This window comes from Rhinolophus hipposideros (genome assembly GCF_964194185.1).
Source record: "Rhinolophus hipposideros genome assembly, chromosome: 3".
In the NCBI taxonomy this organism is placed as follows: Eukaryota; Metazoa; Chordata; class Mammalia; order Chiroptera; family Rhinolophidae; genus Rhinolophus; species Rhinolophus hipposideros.
Window position 1 is genome coordinate 100,507,380 of NC_138049.1, and position 18,063 is coordinate 100,525,442.

General features: G+C 44.5%; 1 protein-coding gene across 4 annotated transcripts in view; it reads left to right on the plus strand.

Annotated features, from left to right (window-relative positions):
* The window catches only part of BTBD9 (BTB domain containing 9), a 442,816-nt gene that overhangs the window by 55,030 nt on the left and 369,723 nt on the right, over positions 1-18,063 (plus strand). Inside the window, exon 1 of one of the 4 annotated variants that reach the window (XM_081044977.1) lies at positions 1,309-1,465. The exons of 1 other annotated variant lie outside the window; for it this stretch is intronic. Coding sequence is in view for 1 of the 3 variants with exons in the window: in XM_081044976.1 (XP_080901102.1) it covers positions 1,916-2,044 (129 nt within the window). In the remaining 2 variants the exon portion in view is untranslated. Of the gene's footprint in view, positions 1-1,308; positions 1,466-1,679; positions 2,045-18,063 lie in introns of those variants that run through there. 2 more of the 4 variants (XM_081044979.1, XM_081044976.1) reach the window with 2 other exon arrangements.

Here is an 18,063-nt window from a genome sequence, read left to right on the forward strand (position 1 = left end):
ACAATGGGATGGGTACACGTTCTTTTCAATTCACCGATCATAAAGTCACTGCTCCAGGGAGGAATGAGCTGGGGGAGGTGCAGCACAAACCAGGAATATTATATTCATGGATGTGACTCCACATGGAAGGAGACATCACGAGGGGAGAATAAGTGTTTCCCCAATAAACACATCCACATTTGGACTCATCATCGTATCCCACATCTGATCATCCTCCCAGATTCTCACCAGCACTTTCTAGTAACTTAGATCAGAAACTTGTGGATAACCCGAAGACTCATTTTTCTTCGCATCTTGCTGAATTTTTCCACCACCCACCCCAGCACCCATACTAGTAACCTGGCCTACTCATTTCGCCCCACTCAGTGCTGTCAATTCTACCACCTTAGCAGCGCTCCCATCTGTCCCTTCTACATTCTCACCGCCAGTGGTCTGCCTAAGACTTATCACTTCTTACCTGGGGTACAGCGAGGGCCTGAAAACCAATCTCCCTGCTTTGAGCCCTGCTCTTGCTGCCCATTTTCACTTCCATACAGTTACCCATGAGCTCCCTTTGCCTGGGATTGTGTCTTTTCCAGTTTCACTCTCTAAAGTGCCACACTCCGGTCCCCACTTGGCCCAAGCGTCAAGCAGAATCGATCATCCAGCATCAGCCAGGATCAGAGTTGAACCTGGCTTTCTGCCTCCAAACTCCATGCTCTGAACTGCTCTTGCTCCACTGTCTTCTCTTTTCAAGCTAGCAAAGCACCTTGGCACGCGCTCTTTCCTTTTGGCCTCACGACTGTGCAGCGTAGGTCCAATGGGCATTCTGGTCCCCAAGTACAGAGCGAGGACGCCGAGAGGGGAACCCAAGGCTCGGCGCCTCACCCCCCGCTCCTGAGCCAGGCCCTCGGCGTCTTCCGTGTGAGCGCGGTCACGGCCTCCCGGCTCCACTCCCGTGAGAGCCTCACTGCACTTCGCAGATCCGCCTGCGGGGTCCGCGCCCGTCGGGACCAGGCCAGAGCTCTCTCCACCGCAGGCGCCCTGTCACTTCGAGGCGGCGATCAAGGCGGGGACTGCCCCGTTCGCAGTGACGAAATCCGGGACGCCATGTAGTGACGAGTGGTGCGTGACTCGCCCGGAGCCAGGTGCCGGCAGGGCAGCCACACCCCGGGGACCCCGGCTCCGGAGGGCAGCGGGTAGGGCGGGCGGGGAAAAGCCGCCAAACCCGCCCGAGGCGACCCCGGCGCCCTAAACCCTCGCAGCCAGCCCGGCCCGCGGCCGCTGGTCGGTTGCTAAGTGACGCCAGCGCGCTGAGCGCGTGCGCGGCCACGGCGGTGTGCGTGAGCGGGCGCGCGCGCAGCGGCGGCAACGGCGAGGACGGCGGAGGCGGCCGCGGCCGAGGGGGCGGTGGCTACGAGGGGTGTGCGGCGCGGGCGGAGGAGGCCTCTGTGTCGGCGGCAGGTCGCCGAGGAGCATCGTCGGGGTGAGTAGCCGGGGCCTCGCCGGGGAGCTGGGGCCTGGCCGCACCTGCTGCGCGGGCCCCCGCGCGCCCCCGCCGCCCTGGCGCGCCCCGCTCCACGCCCCTCCGCTGCGTCCTCCGGGACGGGGGCTGACGAGGGTCAGTTCCTGGTCGCGGGCGCCGCGGGAAGCGGCAGCGACGGCCGGAGGAGACGGGCTGGTGGCGAAGGGGCAGTCGGAAGTGGGTGCTGCAGGCGCGGGCTGGCTCTGCCGGGCTCCCCAGCCCAGTGGAGGCGGAGAAGCCCGGGTTCCCGCGGCAGCCTCGCCTCCCGCCCGAGACGGCGGCGCTCGAGACCGAGGGGAGGAGGAGCCGGCGCCGCCGGGGCCTTCGGCGCCCTGCGCGGCGGGTGGGAGGAGCCGCGTTCCGGACGGAGCCGGGATCGGTGTCCCGCCCCGCGCACACACGGCCCTGCCCATGGCGGCCTCCGCGGGGGAGCGGGCAGCCCACCTGTGGCCCGGGCTCGCCCACCTCACGTCGTGCGCACGTGCTGCCGCGCCCCCTAAACTTTGTGGGCCCGCGCGTTCCGTCACCGTGTTGCTCCAGGTTGTGAGGCCAGGGGCGGGCGTCCGCGTTCAGCGCCGCTTCCTCGTAGCGGCCGCGCAGCTGTTGTGTTTCCCGGACCCGCGCAGCTGTGTTCTCGTGTCGTTACTGGGGCCCAGGAGGTGTGGAGGCAGGGTCACCGCGCTCCTTACACGTGGCTCAGGCTTGCTGATACCTCGTAGAAGATACGGATTGCGTTCAGCGAGCGGGCTGGAGAACGGACGGTTGGCCCAGCCTGAGTGTAAAGGCGCAGCAGACCGCGGGCCAGCGCTCTCCTCTCAGCGGCCGAACTGCTCGTGGGCAGATGTGTGGGGTGGGAGTTGCCATCCTGGGGGGGAGTAGAATCGGAGGTAGGGAGGGGGGTCAGTCTTTTCCGACTGTTGATTAAGGCAGTGCCTGGAACTGGGAGAAAGACAGACTAAGGCAGACAGACTATTCTGAAGTTGAATGAGGAGTTGTGCACGAAATGACCTGAGCATTAACATTCTGTGACTCAGTGTCCTAGTTGAGAAGCTGTAACGCACGTTGCCTGAGCTTCGTACGTCTTGGAACCACTAATAAGCTCACCCTGGAGCAGTAAGAGTGCTGGAGATTCGGTGTCTGTTGCTCTCTGGAGTATGATAGCTTTGAGGACAGGAAGCACACCTATTTTCATCGTGGTGGTACGTCCAGTACTTACAAACGTGCTCACCACACAGTAGGCAAGCAGTAGATATCTGTTATTGTCACACGGTGTAAGTGGTGAATCATTGCGTAGCAAGCATTTAGTTCAGATACATGTGCTGCCTCTGCCCAGTGTTACGCTACACGTGGGAGGAGGATTGTGGGATCACAAATGACAAAGAAGACCTGGTTTTTTCCCTTCAGGAGCAAACAGCATCGCTAGGAAAATAAAGCATATATAAGACTGTTTATGCAACCAAATGAGGTAGTTTGTAAACAAGTGCTATGTGAGCTGCTCCACCTGAAGTGCAGTAGAAATTTAGAAAAGATAAGACTTGTGGTGGGTGGGCTGAGTCAGTGAACACTGCAGAAGAGGTTTGATTGGAGCTGGTCTTTGAAAGAAGGATAAAGTTTGAATTAGAGAAGAGCTGAGAAATGTGTCGAAAATAGTGTGAGTTTGGCCATCGCGGTGTATAATGAGGAGACTCACTTGTCTGGTGAGTGGAGCAGAAGGTGTCTGATGGGGGAATATTGGAGCGGTCAGGTTTCGCACGTCAGGAGAGAAAGTTTTCAGAGTGAGCAGGCTTAGCAGCATGCCTCTGATAACATGATAGAGCCTGCTGGGCGGGAGGGGCTTGTGCGACTCAGGGTGGGGTCTTACACACGAACACGTGTCATCCTTACTTAAAATGAAAGGGTATTATAGATGAACCGGCATCAGGTTCATCTGTACTTCTGATTTCAGATTACTAATTACTACTTCTGATTACTAATTTGAATAAATGCCTCACGAATGTGCGTGTCATCTCATGTGTTTAGTCAGCAGCGCATGTCCCCATTTCTAAAACCTACCTGATGTGCTTGGGCCATTCCGCTGGAAATGTACTGAAGTGATGTACCCAAAGCAATTACCCAGCCACGCTCAGTGACACAGTTTTGCTGGGGTTGTGTCTAATAGTGGCCTGTGAGGTTTGCAGTTACTGCTCATCCTGTAAGAATACAAATCTTGATAGCTGGGGAAATGGACTACCCTGTGTCCCCGAAAATAAGACCTTGCCGGACAGTCAGCTCTAATGCGTCTTTGGGGCAAACAATAATATAAGACCTTATTTGACTATTAATTAATATACGGTCTTATTTTGCTATAATGTAAGACCGTGTTAAGATAATATGTATAATACAGAATATAATACCGGGTATAATATAAGACTGGGTCTTAATGTTAATTTTTGGCTCCAAAAGATGAATTAGAGCTGATAGTCCAGCTAGGTCTTATTTTCGGGGAAACAGGGTAGTTGAAGAAGGTTACTAAAAATATTGACCAAAAGATTTGAGAAAATTAAATATGCAGCTGCTAAATAATGAAACTTTGCTCTTTATAATATCTTTTTTTATGGGAAAATTCTTTTGAGTGGTATGTACACCTGAGGTTGAATTGTTAACCTAAGATGTGTCAAGTTGCAGCACTCAATGTTGCATTATTTAAGGACTCAGCAAGTATTTATTGGGTGCTGGCTGTGGCTAAGCACTGTGTTGAGTGCTGGGAAGACAGAGAAGACACACTATACCCTCTGAGATGCTAAGTGTTGGTCAGAGAAGGCAAACCACTAACCATATGTTATGATAAGCGTTAATCACTTTTGGAATGAATGAAATGCTGAAGGGGTAGATAATCATTTTGGCTGGGAAAAAATAGATAAGAGTCAGGGAAAGCTTTACCAAGAAGAGGCTGGAACTTACCCCTGAAGGTTGAGTAGAATTTTGCCACGTGTAAAAGGGGAAACAAGAGTTCCAGGCAGAGGGGCGAGAGCATTAGCGAGTTGCCAAACACTGAATGGGGCTTTGGAAAACCTGGAGCTGTTTCTTGTAGGCTTGTTGTGTGGAAGAAGTGATGACACAGGAAAGGTGTGGTTGGAGCCAAATTATGAGGGGGTCTTTCATTCCATTCTGAAAAGCCGAGGCTCTCCCTTCCACCCTCACCTCCTGTAGGTCCTGGAGAGCCTTGGGAGGTACAATAATCAGATCAGGAATTTAAGTGGCAGTTTATATCCAGATTGCATTAGAGTGGAGAGGTCTGCAGACCAGTTAGGATGTGGGTGAGAGTTCATGGAGCCTGGAGGACACTGGGAATGGATGGATTGTTCGAGATATTTTGGATAGTAAATTTCTAAATGATATGACCAGCTAGAGGTGAGAGTGAGAAGACTTGTCCAGCTTGAGTAACTGGTGATTATGACGCCGTTAAATTAGAAAACAGATTTGCAATGGAGAGAAGAAATGATGGCGGTTAATTTTGAGGTCCACGTTTGTAGTTTGTAGAGATCCACTAGGTAGTTGGCAATTCTAGTCCAGAGACCGTGTAGGAATAAGTGTAATTGAAGTGACAGCCTCCAAGGCTGTGGTAGTAGGAGCGTTTTAGGAGTTAGGATAGTGGGTGACGCCGTGGACTTGGGCGTCGGCATAAAGCTGAGGTGAGATCTTGGACACATCACTTCACTTATTGGTTGGGTTCGGTGACCTTGGGCCAGTTATTTATCACCTCTGCCTAAATTTCTTCTGAAGTGAGTGGTTGTTAATACTGTAAAGAATTGTTGTGGAGATGAAGGAAGAAAGCCTGTGCACAATGATTAGCAGCATGTGTAGCTTAGAAATACTCAATAAGTGACTGTTTTTGCTAGCAGTAGTGGTAAGCGTTACCATTGGAGAGGTCACAGAAGAAGCTGTCACTACACAGAAAAGTGGCGAGTGAGAACTGGGAGGGACAAGGAAGGGAACTTTTGGGAATGAACACTTAAGATCAAGGTGAGATGGTTCTTGTACTTGAGCACACCTGAGAAATACCTGGAGGCCTGGGTAAAACAGTTTCTGGGCCCCACCGCTATGGTTTCTGATTCCGAGGGTCTGAGTGCGGCTGGAGAACGTGCGTTTAGAGCAAGTTGTCAGACGCTGCTCATGCTGCTATCTCCAGGCCCAGACTCGGAGAACTGCTGACTTAGACTAGGGATGGAAGCAGGGAAAGCAGCTGAGAGGCTGGGTACCAGCAGGGCCGGGTGGATGGAGCAGCAGGAGCGCGTTTAGAAGAGGACAGGACGTCAGAGCCTGCAGACTCTCGGATGTACAGGCTGCTTCCCAATCCATACCTGGACCTGTCTCATCCTTCTGTCTTCTCCAGAATTTGGCATCATGCTTGGTACATAGCATTGTTTCACTGAACCCTTGAAGTTTCTTAATACTGTTTTTTTGCATGTTTGTACGTACGTCACACCGATTTCATTCATCGTATCTCTGCTGAGTCACAGAGAAGGCACTGTTTCTAATTTTACACACACGTGTGCGTGTGCAGTAACTACAGACAATTTCTTTCAAGTAGCTGATGCATAGCTGGGTGCTTTGAAGGTGTGTTAGATGCCCTCTGTCCACTATTTTTTAATGTCAGTGTGCAGTTTGCAAAATAATTGTCAATAGCAAGTGTCAAGATTATAATCTGTCTCTTATTAAGTACTTTGCACTTTGATAGGAAGAGAAATAATATACTTCCTGTACTGGGGAGGTTTACAATAGGATGGACCAAATGGGCAGAACCCAAAGGAAATAAAAGGAGGAGGTATAATCACAAATGTAGATGGAAAGGAACCGGAATATAAGTACTTATTCCTTATTTTCCGATATACTTTCGGTCTCACATGTGTCATATAGGGAGGTATTTGGCATATAGAACAGTCATATTCATTCGGCCTTATGTATGTAAGGAGCCATGGAAACATAGAGATGAGCAGAAATTCTTTAAGCAATCGAAGAATACATAATTTGGTAGAGGAGGAAAAAACATCTACAATACTGCGTAGACTCTGGTACGTGCTGTGTAAATGTTGCTCACAGACTAGGTTCTCCAGTGATTGTTGAGTGCCCGAGTGTTTCAGTTGTGATCTCAACTCTTAAGTTACTGCAGTGTTCTAGGAATGGTAACATGTCATATACCCACATTAATCTCCCGGACAGAGTTTTGCATCTTTGTGCAATACAAATAAAATATCCTGGCAGTGTGTGGGTTTCTTTTCTTGGTTTGGGAAATGTACCTACAGGCCGCAGTGCCGATTTTCCGGTGCAGACATGCTGTATTTGACCCAGGTTTTTTAATTGACAAGAGACTTTACATGACTGTTGAGATGTCCTGCTTCTCTATGTATAGGTGCAAAGTCTTCTAGAGGAGGAACTTACTTTTCCATGCTACTGAGTTTCAAGTAAATTCCAAACTCCTTTTTAATCACTTAGTGGAAACTAGTTTGCTCCTCACCCCAAACATTGTGTACTTGAGATTTCCCAGCTAGTCTCTCTTCTCTCCACAGCACTTATTCCTCCTACCTGCCCAGCTGTCTATTTTTAAATATTTACGGGTTAAATACTGGTGTGTATGTTCTGTTTATGGCTTAATGCTTCAATTCTGATTTGATTTATCCCTTTGGGTCTTATTTTATCCGTTCCTAGGAATATCGACTGTATAGTAGACCCTTGAACAATGTGGGCATGAACTGTGTGCGTCCATTATTGGCAGATATCTTTCAACAAATAATCCTCTGTGTCCCCAATTCTGCATCTGCAGAGTCAAACAACTGTGGATCAAAGACAATTTCCAATGTGTGGATGCGTAGGGTTGACTGTCCCCATTGTTTCACACCATTTTATATAATGGCCTTGAGCATCCTCAGAGTCTGGTATCCACAGGGTCCTGGAGACGATTCCAAAGGGACTGTGGTTAAGTGTTGGGGATTCAAATGTTATGTGTGGATTTTTGACTGTGCCCGGGGTCAGTGCCCCTACCCCGCGTTACTCACGGGTCAACTGTAATTACATTTGTAAAGCATGGTCAGTTTCAGCTAATTTGACAATGAATATTTGTATAGAATTATACAACTGATAAATATGAAACCTTGTATGAGTTATCATTGGCATGTAACAAATTAGTGCCAAATTATAGCAGCTTAAAACAACAAACCTCTCTTACCTAACATTGTGTGGGTCAGGAAGTCAGTTGCCGCTTAGCTGACTGGTTCTGGCGCAGACTTTGTGATGAGTTGCAGTCAGGCTGTTGGCCAGCACTGACCAGTCATGTGAAGGCTTGACTGGGTGGGGGGTCGTTCTGCTTCTGAAGGGGCCTCCTCACCTGGCTGTTGGCACGAGGCCTTAGGTCTTCATAGGGAGGTTTGAGTCTCCTCACAACATGTCTGTGGGCTTTGCCCAGAGCAGGTGATGCACTGAGAAAGCAAGGACGAAACCACCCGCCTGCCATGTCCTATCTTAATGCAGACACTGCCACTTCTGCTCTGTGCCCTTTGTTAGAGATGAGTCACTAAGTCAGCCCACACTCAAGGGAGGGCAACTAGGCTCCACCTTTTGGGGTAGAAGTGGGGGTGGGAGACAGGTTTTGGTGAACTCTTTTAAAACAACCATAAATTCGTTGTCATATGAAACCTATCCTCAGTTGAAATTATCTCTGTTATAGCACGTTATAATTTTCCTGACTTGTGTGTGCATAGTATTTTCTGGAAATGCTCTAAAGAAAAGGGAGTGGTTTTTAAAATCTAAAGCAAGTTTTCATAAATTACACGCTTTTTTTTGTGATTTCTTGAAGTTTTGCATCCATATCATGAGCTTTATTTCTAATACAGCTGAAATGCTTTCATTTTTATCCAGTTTTTGTATGTATTCTTGTATACTTTTATTTACAATTATTTAGTAGTTTCCATAATTAATCTCAAATAGAACCAAACATTTCTAGGTAAATTACTGTACTTTCCAAACTTTTAGATGAAACCTACTTGCTTAACCACTGTCTGAGGCCATGCATTTCATCTTCCATGTAGCATAATGACTTCGGGTTACATGGGTGTGATGAGTCTGTTAACTTACATTAAAGTCCTTTGGGAACTTTACAAGCTCTTCTTTTTGAATAAGGTGCTAAAGTAGATCAATTTTATTCCAAACCACACTCTTTACAAGATGTATACAGAACATAATTAGTTTATTCAGGGAACCGTTTCAGAACACATCACAGTTAGGTTTATATTCTGGAACTTCATATCTTTAGATGTTGACTATATTTTGTTGTCACCACCCCCACCCCCAATAGGTATCAATTACCTGCTTATCTTTTTCTTGTAACCTTTAATTTTAACCTGCACAGAATTCTCATCTAACCTTTACCACATTCCTTCAAATGTTAACACTTTGTCACATTTGTTTTATTCTTTTCTCTCTCTTTGCATATATATTTTTTCCCTTACTGTTGATAGTGAGTTGCAGATATAATGCCCTTTTATCTAAATCCTTTCCTAAAAGAAAAGAATATTCTTAGTAACCCCCTTCTAATCCTGACAAACCAGGAAATTACCATTAATGTAGTGCTGTTAGGGCATCCACAGGCCTTGTCCCCAATTCTTATCCATGAATACCCTTTCCAGCAACAACGACAAAAACCCAGCCGCCACAGCCAGACGCTGCTCACGCAGTGACTTCAGTGGTTTTCCTTTGCTCTACTTTCTCCTGACAGTTGTTCATCGTTGTCTGTGAGACACTGACATGTTTGAAGAGGCTCGGCCACGTTTTTGTTTTCTTTTTCAATAGAATGTCTCTCATTTGACGTTTGCCTGGTGTTTCTTCATGATTAGAGCCACAGTAATGCATTTTGGCAGGAATGCCACAGATGTGATGTGGTTTTCTCTGTGTGTCATTTTATGAGGCCAGTGATGTTGACGTGGCTCATTACTGGTGACGTTAACTTAGATCATTTAGTGTAGACCGATTCCGCCTGGTTTCTCCAGGGTAAATTAACTGTTTTTCTTTGTAAGTAGTGTGCCTTTTGGGGAAATAGTTTGCGACATGTAAATATCTTTTACATGTTAGCCTTTCACCCAGTGCTTTTAGGGTCCATGGATGATTCTTTCCTGAATCAATTTTGCCAAATGATAATTTTCTAATTCTATCATTCCTTGTATATTTGTTAATTTACTTCCCCCCATTAGTTAATACCACTATGAACTCGCAGATTCGTGTGTTACCCAATGAGTTACAATTCTTTGTAAATATTTATAAATCAAATTTATTTTCTTTCCTTAAATTGTTCCATATTTAACCAATGGAAGCCCTTTCAACCTGGCTTTTGTATTTTTGATGTGTCCTCGTTATTCTTTAAGCACTTGCTTATTTTCTGGTACAACAGGATAGTTCAGGTTCATCTTGATTTTTCCCTGCCCCTGCCCCAGAATTGGGTCCAGAGAACCCTTACTGCAAAACTGTATCTAGAAATAGACATCTCAGTGTTTGCACTCACAGCTATTGAGATATCGTTGCTTCTAGGTCTTGTTAGCAGACAGAGGGGTGTGTGTATGTTTGTGTGTGTACCCCACACTCATTTGTATCTATTTTTGTGTGTCATATCTATCTGTATTAAACCCATTAGTTCACACTGATACTTCCAATTCTGATCCTACACCCCAGGACTTACTCTGTCCATTCCCCTTTTCATATTTGTAACTTCCTTCTTCAACAGTGAGAACCTGGCTCCCTTTTATTGGCACCATATTTACCTATTTGTATATTCCTAATACACCTAGAAAATCGGTTCAAAATTGTGAACTTACACCTCTGTGAAAATGAAACTCGCTAACCAGAGTTCAATCTTCATTTAACATAACTTTTAAAAATTAGCCTGAGAGAATATGGTACAGATACTTTGTTCAAAAGTTACATTATGTCAGAAAAAGACAAATGCCATCTGATTTCACTTATATGTGGAATCTAAGAAATAAACTCATAGATACAGAGAACAAACTGATGGTTCAGGTGTGAGGGGTAATGGGGGAATAAGTGCAAAAGGGGAAGTGTTTAAGAAGTACAAATTACCAGTTACAAAAAAGTCAGGGGGATGTCAAGTACAGCATGGGGAATATAGTCAATAATATGGTAAAGCTATGTATGCTGTCAGATGGTACTACATTCATCGGGTGATCACTCCATAAGTTATATAAATGCCTTAACATTATTTTGTACACCTGAAACTAGTGTAATATTGTATGTCAAGTGTAATGGTAAAATAAAAAAATATATAAAAAATTACATTATGTAACCCCTTCAGTGTGGTTATGTTATTCATTTGAAATACACTTTGGTTACTCTCTTTCCTCCCCATCTTTGTTGATTTTATTTACTATGCTTTTTTTTTTTTTTAAAGAAAATTATTTAATTTATAGGGGTGACACTGATTAGTAAAAATATATAGGGTTTAAGTGTACAGTTGTATAGTGTGTCATCTATATATCACATTGTGTGCTCAGCACCCAGGGTCAGTTTTCCTTCCATCACTTTACCCTCTTCTACCATCCCCCATCAATCCCTTACCACTGGTAACCACTAAACAGTTGGCCAATGGGAGATATAAAACTTAAAGCAACAAATGAGCAAGAGAAATAAATAAACAAAGCTCATAGACACTTACTGTCCTTTTTTTGAATATGTGAAAATATTAACGGGGTTGGAAAAGTCAGAAGGCATTCTCAGATGAGTGTCACCCTTGCCTTTTGTTCTGTCTACCGGTACCGTCTTCCTGTCCCCTGCTCCATGGATAATCATTGTTTCTGCTTCCTGTGCTTGTTTTCTGCACAGATAACCACATGTATGTATATTCTAGTTTTTCTGCTTCTTTCTTACATAAAAGGTGCGATGGATATTCTTTTGCTTTTGCTTGTTACAGATGTATTCTGGAAACCACCCTGCCTCGGTTCATAGAGATCTTCATTGTTTCATATTCATGTGTGTGTTTTTGTTGTTGTTTTTTTCAATTTAAAGCTGCATAAAATCCCACTGTGAAGAGGTCACCTGTTTACTTTTCTGGGGTTTCTTATATTTACACACTACTTTTAGAGCACTTTCCTCTTGTTGCCTCATTCCACTCCTGCTTCCCTCTGGCCTTCCCATGTGAGGTTAGGTGCCTTTCTTAGGCTTCCTTCTTCACACTGTCTAAGCCGTGGGTTAATTTACCAGATGAAATGTGCATTTCCTCGCCCTCAATTCCTTGACCTAGTGAGTGGTCCAGTCTTCATCTAAGCCGAAAACCCGAGCGTCCTGAGCTCCCACTCTCTTGCACCCTCATGTTCTTCTATCTGTTCATCATTCCTCATTTCCATTTTCTCTTCTCCGTTCCTACTGCTTTTACCTTCATTGAACTCCTCTTACTTTCTCACCAGGATTATTGCATTAGAATCCTTAACTGTAGAGCAGTGGTTCTAGGACAGCATTTGAGTCACCTGGGAATTTGTTCTACATGGAAATTCTGGGGCTTCACTCTGGACGCCCTGAATCAGGAGCTCTGGGATGAGGCCCTGCAATCTGTGTTTTAACCTCTGGGTGGTTCTGGTACATCTAAAGTTGGAGAATCATGGACACAGAGTTTGTAATATTATAGAAGGAGCTTTTAGAGAAATTAGTGGATACCCACGTAGAGAAAGAAGTGAACAAGCTGAGAAAAGCAGGAAGAATTTAACCAAGCTGACCCGGCCACAGGGGGCCTCAGAAAAAATGGAAAACTCTTGTGTTACCCTCCTGGTCTCCCTTTTCTGTCCTGTGGGGCCCATAGTTTAGGCCCAGGATTCTGAAACTCACATGCTTTCTTCTTCCTGGATCCAGCTTACATAGAGAACATCTCTATATTTTTAAACTTTTGTTTCTATTGTTCAGTATAAAATATGTAAGAAAAGTCTATAGGACACAAATGTTCAGCCTAAAAAATTATTTTAAAGTTAAGATTCAATTTTTTTGCCACTCAGGTTAAAACATAAAACACTACCAGTACCTAGAGAACCATCAGGAGCTACTTCCCAATCACAGCTCCTTGCCTAAAAGTAACCACTGTCCCAACTTATAATTTAGTATTCTCTACTTAACAAAAAGTATACACTTTAAACATAGTTTACTCTGCCTGTTTTTGAACTTTTTCTGCAGACATCACCTTATTTCATTGCATTTCACTGTAGTATGCTTCACAAATGTTGCATTTTTCATAAATGGGAGGCAAGAGCCTCCATTTGCAAAACAAGTACGACTCGATTTATTGCGAGACTCGCCTTATTGCTGTGCTTTGGAACTAAACCTGCAGTATCTCTGAGGTGTGCGTGTAAAAACAATCATACGTGTGTATTCTTAAGGTGTTTGGTTTCTTTAGCTTAATATTACATTGTAGGTTTATCCATCTTGTTGAGTACAGCTGCTTTTGTCCATTTTTACTCTGTCTAGTATTCTGCTTCATAACTATACAATTTATTCACTCTTTCTGTTGCTGATGGCGATTTCGGGAGTTAAGGGTCTTTTGTGTTTTAGCTATTACATTCTTGTACTTACCTTCGAGTAGAATTGCTGAACCATATGATACGCAGATCTTCAACTTTGGTAGATAGCATCAAACTTTATTCTAGAGTGGCTAAATCAATTAAATATATGTTATTTAATTTATTTTTGAGTCTTTATATTAACACTGAGCTTCACTTACATCAAGCCTACTGATCCTCACACTATGCTTTCAGTACCTTCCTAATTCCTAGAGATAGAGGGAAGCTTAATGAAGAAATCCCTTTGTAACATCTCAGCTAACATCAACTCATTACTATTTTTAAAAAATCGTTTTCTCAAGGAGGTAATATGTGGACTTTAAAAAATTCAAAAATACAAAGGGATATAAAGTGGAAAGTACGTCTTCCATTCATCCTTACCCTACAAACATTCAGTTCCTTCTTCTGGAAGTAGCCGCCGTTACCATTGATTCATTGTTTTATTCAACAACATCAGTGTGTAGCTTCCCAAGGGGAGTCCTTCGAAGGTGACCGTAGTGATATTCAGCAATGAGGTATGTAGCACTTTTTCTAGGATGGGTCCGTGAACTTAATTGTCTGACCTCGTAGACATAGTCATTGAGGGGAGTGGTGGGTAGCTCTCACTCTTTGTAACTCTTCCTTCCATATCAGTAGTTGAATTTACATAAGTTAAATTTGGGTGTAACGTAACTCCTTTATGGTAAGAATTGACCTAATTCAGGTGGAATTGGGAGGGAGATTTCCAGGCAGATATCCTTTCATCCATTAAAGATGTGTTGACCTCATGTTAGGTGATGTTAAGTGCTGTGGGTACAAAGGAGAATCATTTCTGTTCCCTGCCCCTACGAATTTATAATGTAGTGGGGGAGGTAGATTTAAACTCAGACAGTTGTAATATAGAGTAGTAAGTGCTATGATAGAGATACAGAGGGTGCCAAAAAATGTATACACATTTTAAGAAAAGAAAAAACTGTTAAAATTGTGATGCTCAGTATATATCAATAACAAAAGATGAATACAAGGCATGTGTGCATTTTTTTAGCACACCGGTATATCCAGAAGACTATGAGCTTAGAACTTACATGGCTCGAATACTCAACTATGAATACTTCTGAGGAGACATCTTGGTAAGCTCTGCTGTGCAGAGAAGGTTTCCCGGTGAAGGAGACACTTCATTAGGCCTAAGAAATAAGGCCTTACCTGTACAGCGGGTGAAGGGAATGGGTGTTTTTGTCGGAGAAATGGCAGTGCGTCAGGGTAAGTGGTTACTACATTTGGTGTTACTGAAGCATACATAAAGTGGGACACAGCGTATCTATCTGAGAAGGAAGGCTAGAGTGGTAAGCGAGGGTCAGTTCAAGGAGGGTGTGTGTGCTTTGTGACTTGTGTACCATCCAGTGACCGTAACACCATCATTATGATTGTATTAGTACTAATATCACTAATAATGACCATTCGTTAGACACTGAGTAAATGCCCGGAACTGTATTACGTGCTTTATAGTTATTCTCTCACTTGATCCTCTGGGGCACTCACTAGTGACAATATGGAGGTGCAGAGGAGTTGGGTAACTTGTTCAGGGCCACGTCTAATGGGTGCAGTGAGTGGATTCAAAGTGCATAGGTCTTCCTACTCCAGAGCCTTTTAGTCAGAGCTTCATTAGAAAGAGTTAAGCGGGGGAACAGCATGATTATATTTTAGATGGATTATTCTGTAAGGCGAATGGAGATGGACTTGAGGAGGAGAACATGGGAGGCAGGGAGCTAGTTGGGAAGCTTTTGAAGAAGTCCAGGCGAGAGGTGATGGAAACCTGAAGTCAAATAGAAGTTATTAGATAGGCCTAGAAGGGATGAATTAGAGGAATATTTAGGAGGTGGAATTAGAAGATGTAGTAATTGAATAGATTGGGTGGGGTCAGGGAGAGGAAGGAGTCAGGGGAGACTTACAGGTTTTTAGCGTGGTTACCCTGTAACGAGACTGCGTATTAAAATAATGGACACTGGAGGAAGATAAGCGTTAAGGGAAGAGTGTTGATTTGAGGTGCCGGCAGGGCCCTGCAGTGGAATCAGACTGCAGACACATGAATGTGAAATTCAGAAGGCAGGTCTGGCCAAGAGACAGAGCTTTGGAAGTTAGTAGGTAGTAGCTGAGACCAGCAGGATAAGTAAACTCACCAGGAAGGCGTAGCCCTGGGAAACAACTCTTAAGGAGACATAGTGAAAAAGAGACATAGCAGTAAAGGGAACCGGGAGAGGAGAGTGTCACAGAGGCTAAGGGAGTGGAGTCCAAGGAGGCATGTTCAAGAGTGTCGCGCGTTCCCTCGTGGTCCACGTGTTCCAGGTATGAGGTGGGAAGCACGAGGTGGAACACCTGGCTCTGAACTCGGCCTGGTCTCAATCTGAGGGAAGCTGGTTACACTCAGTCCAACAGGTTGAAAATCTATGAAAACTCTGGGGAGTGTCGACTCCATTCCTGAGAGGTGGGTTCCGCTGCTTCCTTTGTTGTGTCACAGTGAATCCCTCTGTTCCCAAATATAATTTGCTGTAATTCGTTTTAAATGCAAGAACATACGTATGTGCGAGAAAATCATCACCAAAGGGCGTCACGCTAAGTGGTATTTTGTGAAAACAAAATGATGGAAGAGATTGGTAGAGGAAACGGGGGGAAGGAAAATGATAGTTACGGAATGGCAGTTAAGTGTAGGCCTTGTACTATGTCCTTTGGTGTGTTTTATTGTGTATTATTTTATCTCATTCCTTTATCCACCCTGTTGACGGTGTGGTTATCCCCATTTTCTAAAGAAATAAATTGCGATTCTGCAGCTTATCTTTCCTTATATTATCCTAGCTTCTGCCTCTGATGGCTGTGACTTTGGACTCAATTTCCTAATCTGAAAAAAGCTGTAGATATGATCTTTAAGTTCTTTCCAGCTCTCTGGTTCTAGGAATCTGTGAATATTTACTAATAGTGTTGCTATTTGGCCATGAAAAAAAAGGCTATTCATGCAGTCCTCCCCCTAGTGAATTAATAACTTAATAGTAACAATGTCAGGTTGTCCAGTCTAAATAATTTATTTTCCCATCACAAAGTGAGTACCTATTATATATGTGGGCTTAGAAAGCTACTGTAAAATAAATCAAGTAAATGGGCTCCGTGACAGGCTCTTCATCATTGCTGCTGGCCCTGGGCTCATGGGCCAATAGGTCCCTGCAAGGTGGTGTGACGATTTTAAAGTGTGTAATAGGTTAAGTGCTAAGTAAGTACTTTTATTAATTTAGGAAGTATTTTGGCATGTGGCCTTTAAATTTATTATATTATCATAAATCTTGATTAAGGCAACAAAACATATTTACTATTACCGGTTTCACAGCTGGGGTGAAATATTTTATAGTGTGTATAATGAGCCACTAGATGGTGATTCTCTGTTCATATCTGAAAAATGAAAGTTGGGACATAAATTAGAAGCTTTAAATGTTTAATTGTGAAAATTAAATTGAAGGAACAGAATTATGTGTCCAGCGAGTGCGTAATTATTGAGGAGGAGGGGGGAAAGGAAGTCATGAGGCTTTCCAACCTTTTTAAGTCTGTTTTGGGTGACTTTCAAAGACATGCTGTACAACAATGATACATAAAGAAACAAAATTAGCAAATATTAGGTTCAATATTCTCTCAAGTTGGAGCCACCATTTTCTAGAGTCACTGATGCTGGCAAGCAGTTTCTCCATGAATTGGAGTCTCTTTTCAGAGGGCATTTTGTAAATTTATAGGAGCTTTTTTGGTTTCTCATGTGGTTGAGACATAAGTTTATTAGTAATTATTTTCTATTGATTTCTTCCTTATAACCAGTGTATTTTTAAAACCGCTTAGTAGGTTCTAAATCTATTTATTTCTGAATGATAGGGTTGGTAACAAGTTATTTGTTATAAAAGGTGGGCATTGGGTCTGATAAAGTTGATGGCTGTTGAATGAGTTTTCTGTTAACGTGGAACAATGTACGACTAACTCACAGCTTAAAACACCAGTCATGTAGTCCCTCCCAGTTTCTGTGCAGAAGGCCAGGCACAGTGGAGCTTCATTGTTTGCTCAGGGTCTCCCAAGGCTGAACTCCAGGTGTCTGCAGGGGCTGTGATCACACCTGTGGCTCCACCACGCTCACTGCAGGTTGGCAGAATTCAGTTCCTTGCAATCATGTAACTAGGGTTTCCAGGTGGGAATTCCCACTCGTTCTCAGGAATGTTTTTCGCTTTCCCATTCCCGAATCCTGAGAAACGTTGCTCGGGAAATCAGGAAAATCGGTTCCTTGAACGCAGTAATACCCACAATGGGAAATAAACGTACTACTCCCAATGCATCTCTTAGACATTTTTCCTGTTTATCGCTAGGGTTTCCGGGCGTGAATTTCCACCCGTTCTTGGGAATTTGTGTCACTTTTTCTTTCCCGAATCCCGAGAAGAGTTGGTCGGGAAATCTGGAAAATCTGCTCCTTGAACCCAGGTGGTATCGGCTGTCCCTTTATGGAAACGATTCATCGTGGAGAGCAGAAAACAGTTTATATCTCGGGATTCTGGAACAGGAAAGTGAAAAAAATTCCCGAGAACGGGCAGGAATTCCCACCTGAAAAGCCTACATGTGACTGAGGTCCTCATTTTCTTGCTGGCTGTCAGCCAGGAGTCAGTGTCAGCTCCTAACCACGTGGTCCTCTCCCAACAGGGTAACTTCCTTGGGCAAAGCCAGTAGGAGAATGTCAGTCGCCACAGCAGAGCCTCCTGTAAGGTGCCTGGTCACTCCCGTGACTCTCCCAGGTTCGCAGGTCCTGCCCACAGCGAAGGGGAGGGAAGAATACAGGACGCGACTCCCGAGTGGGAATGCAGGGGCAGCTTGCAATCCTGCCGCCTGTGGCCACTAGGATCGCACCTTGTACCTGTGTGTCTCCCGGAGGCCTGCGGATTTCAGTGACTTGCAGCAGGACACTAGCTGCTTTAAGTGTCCAGCACCTACAGC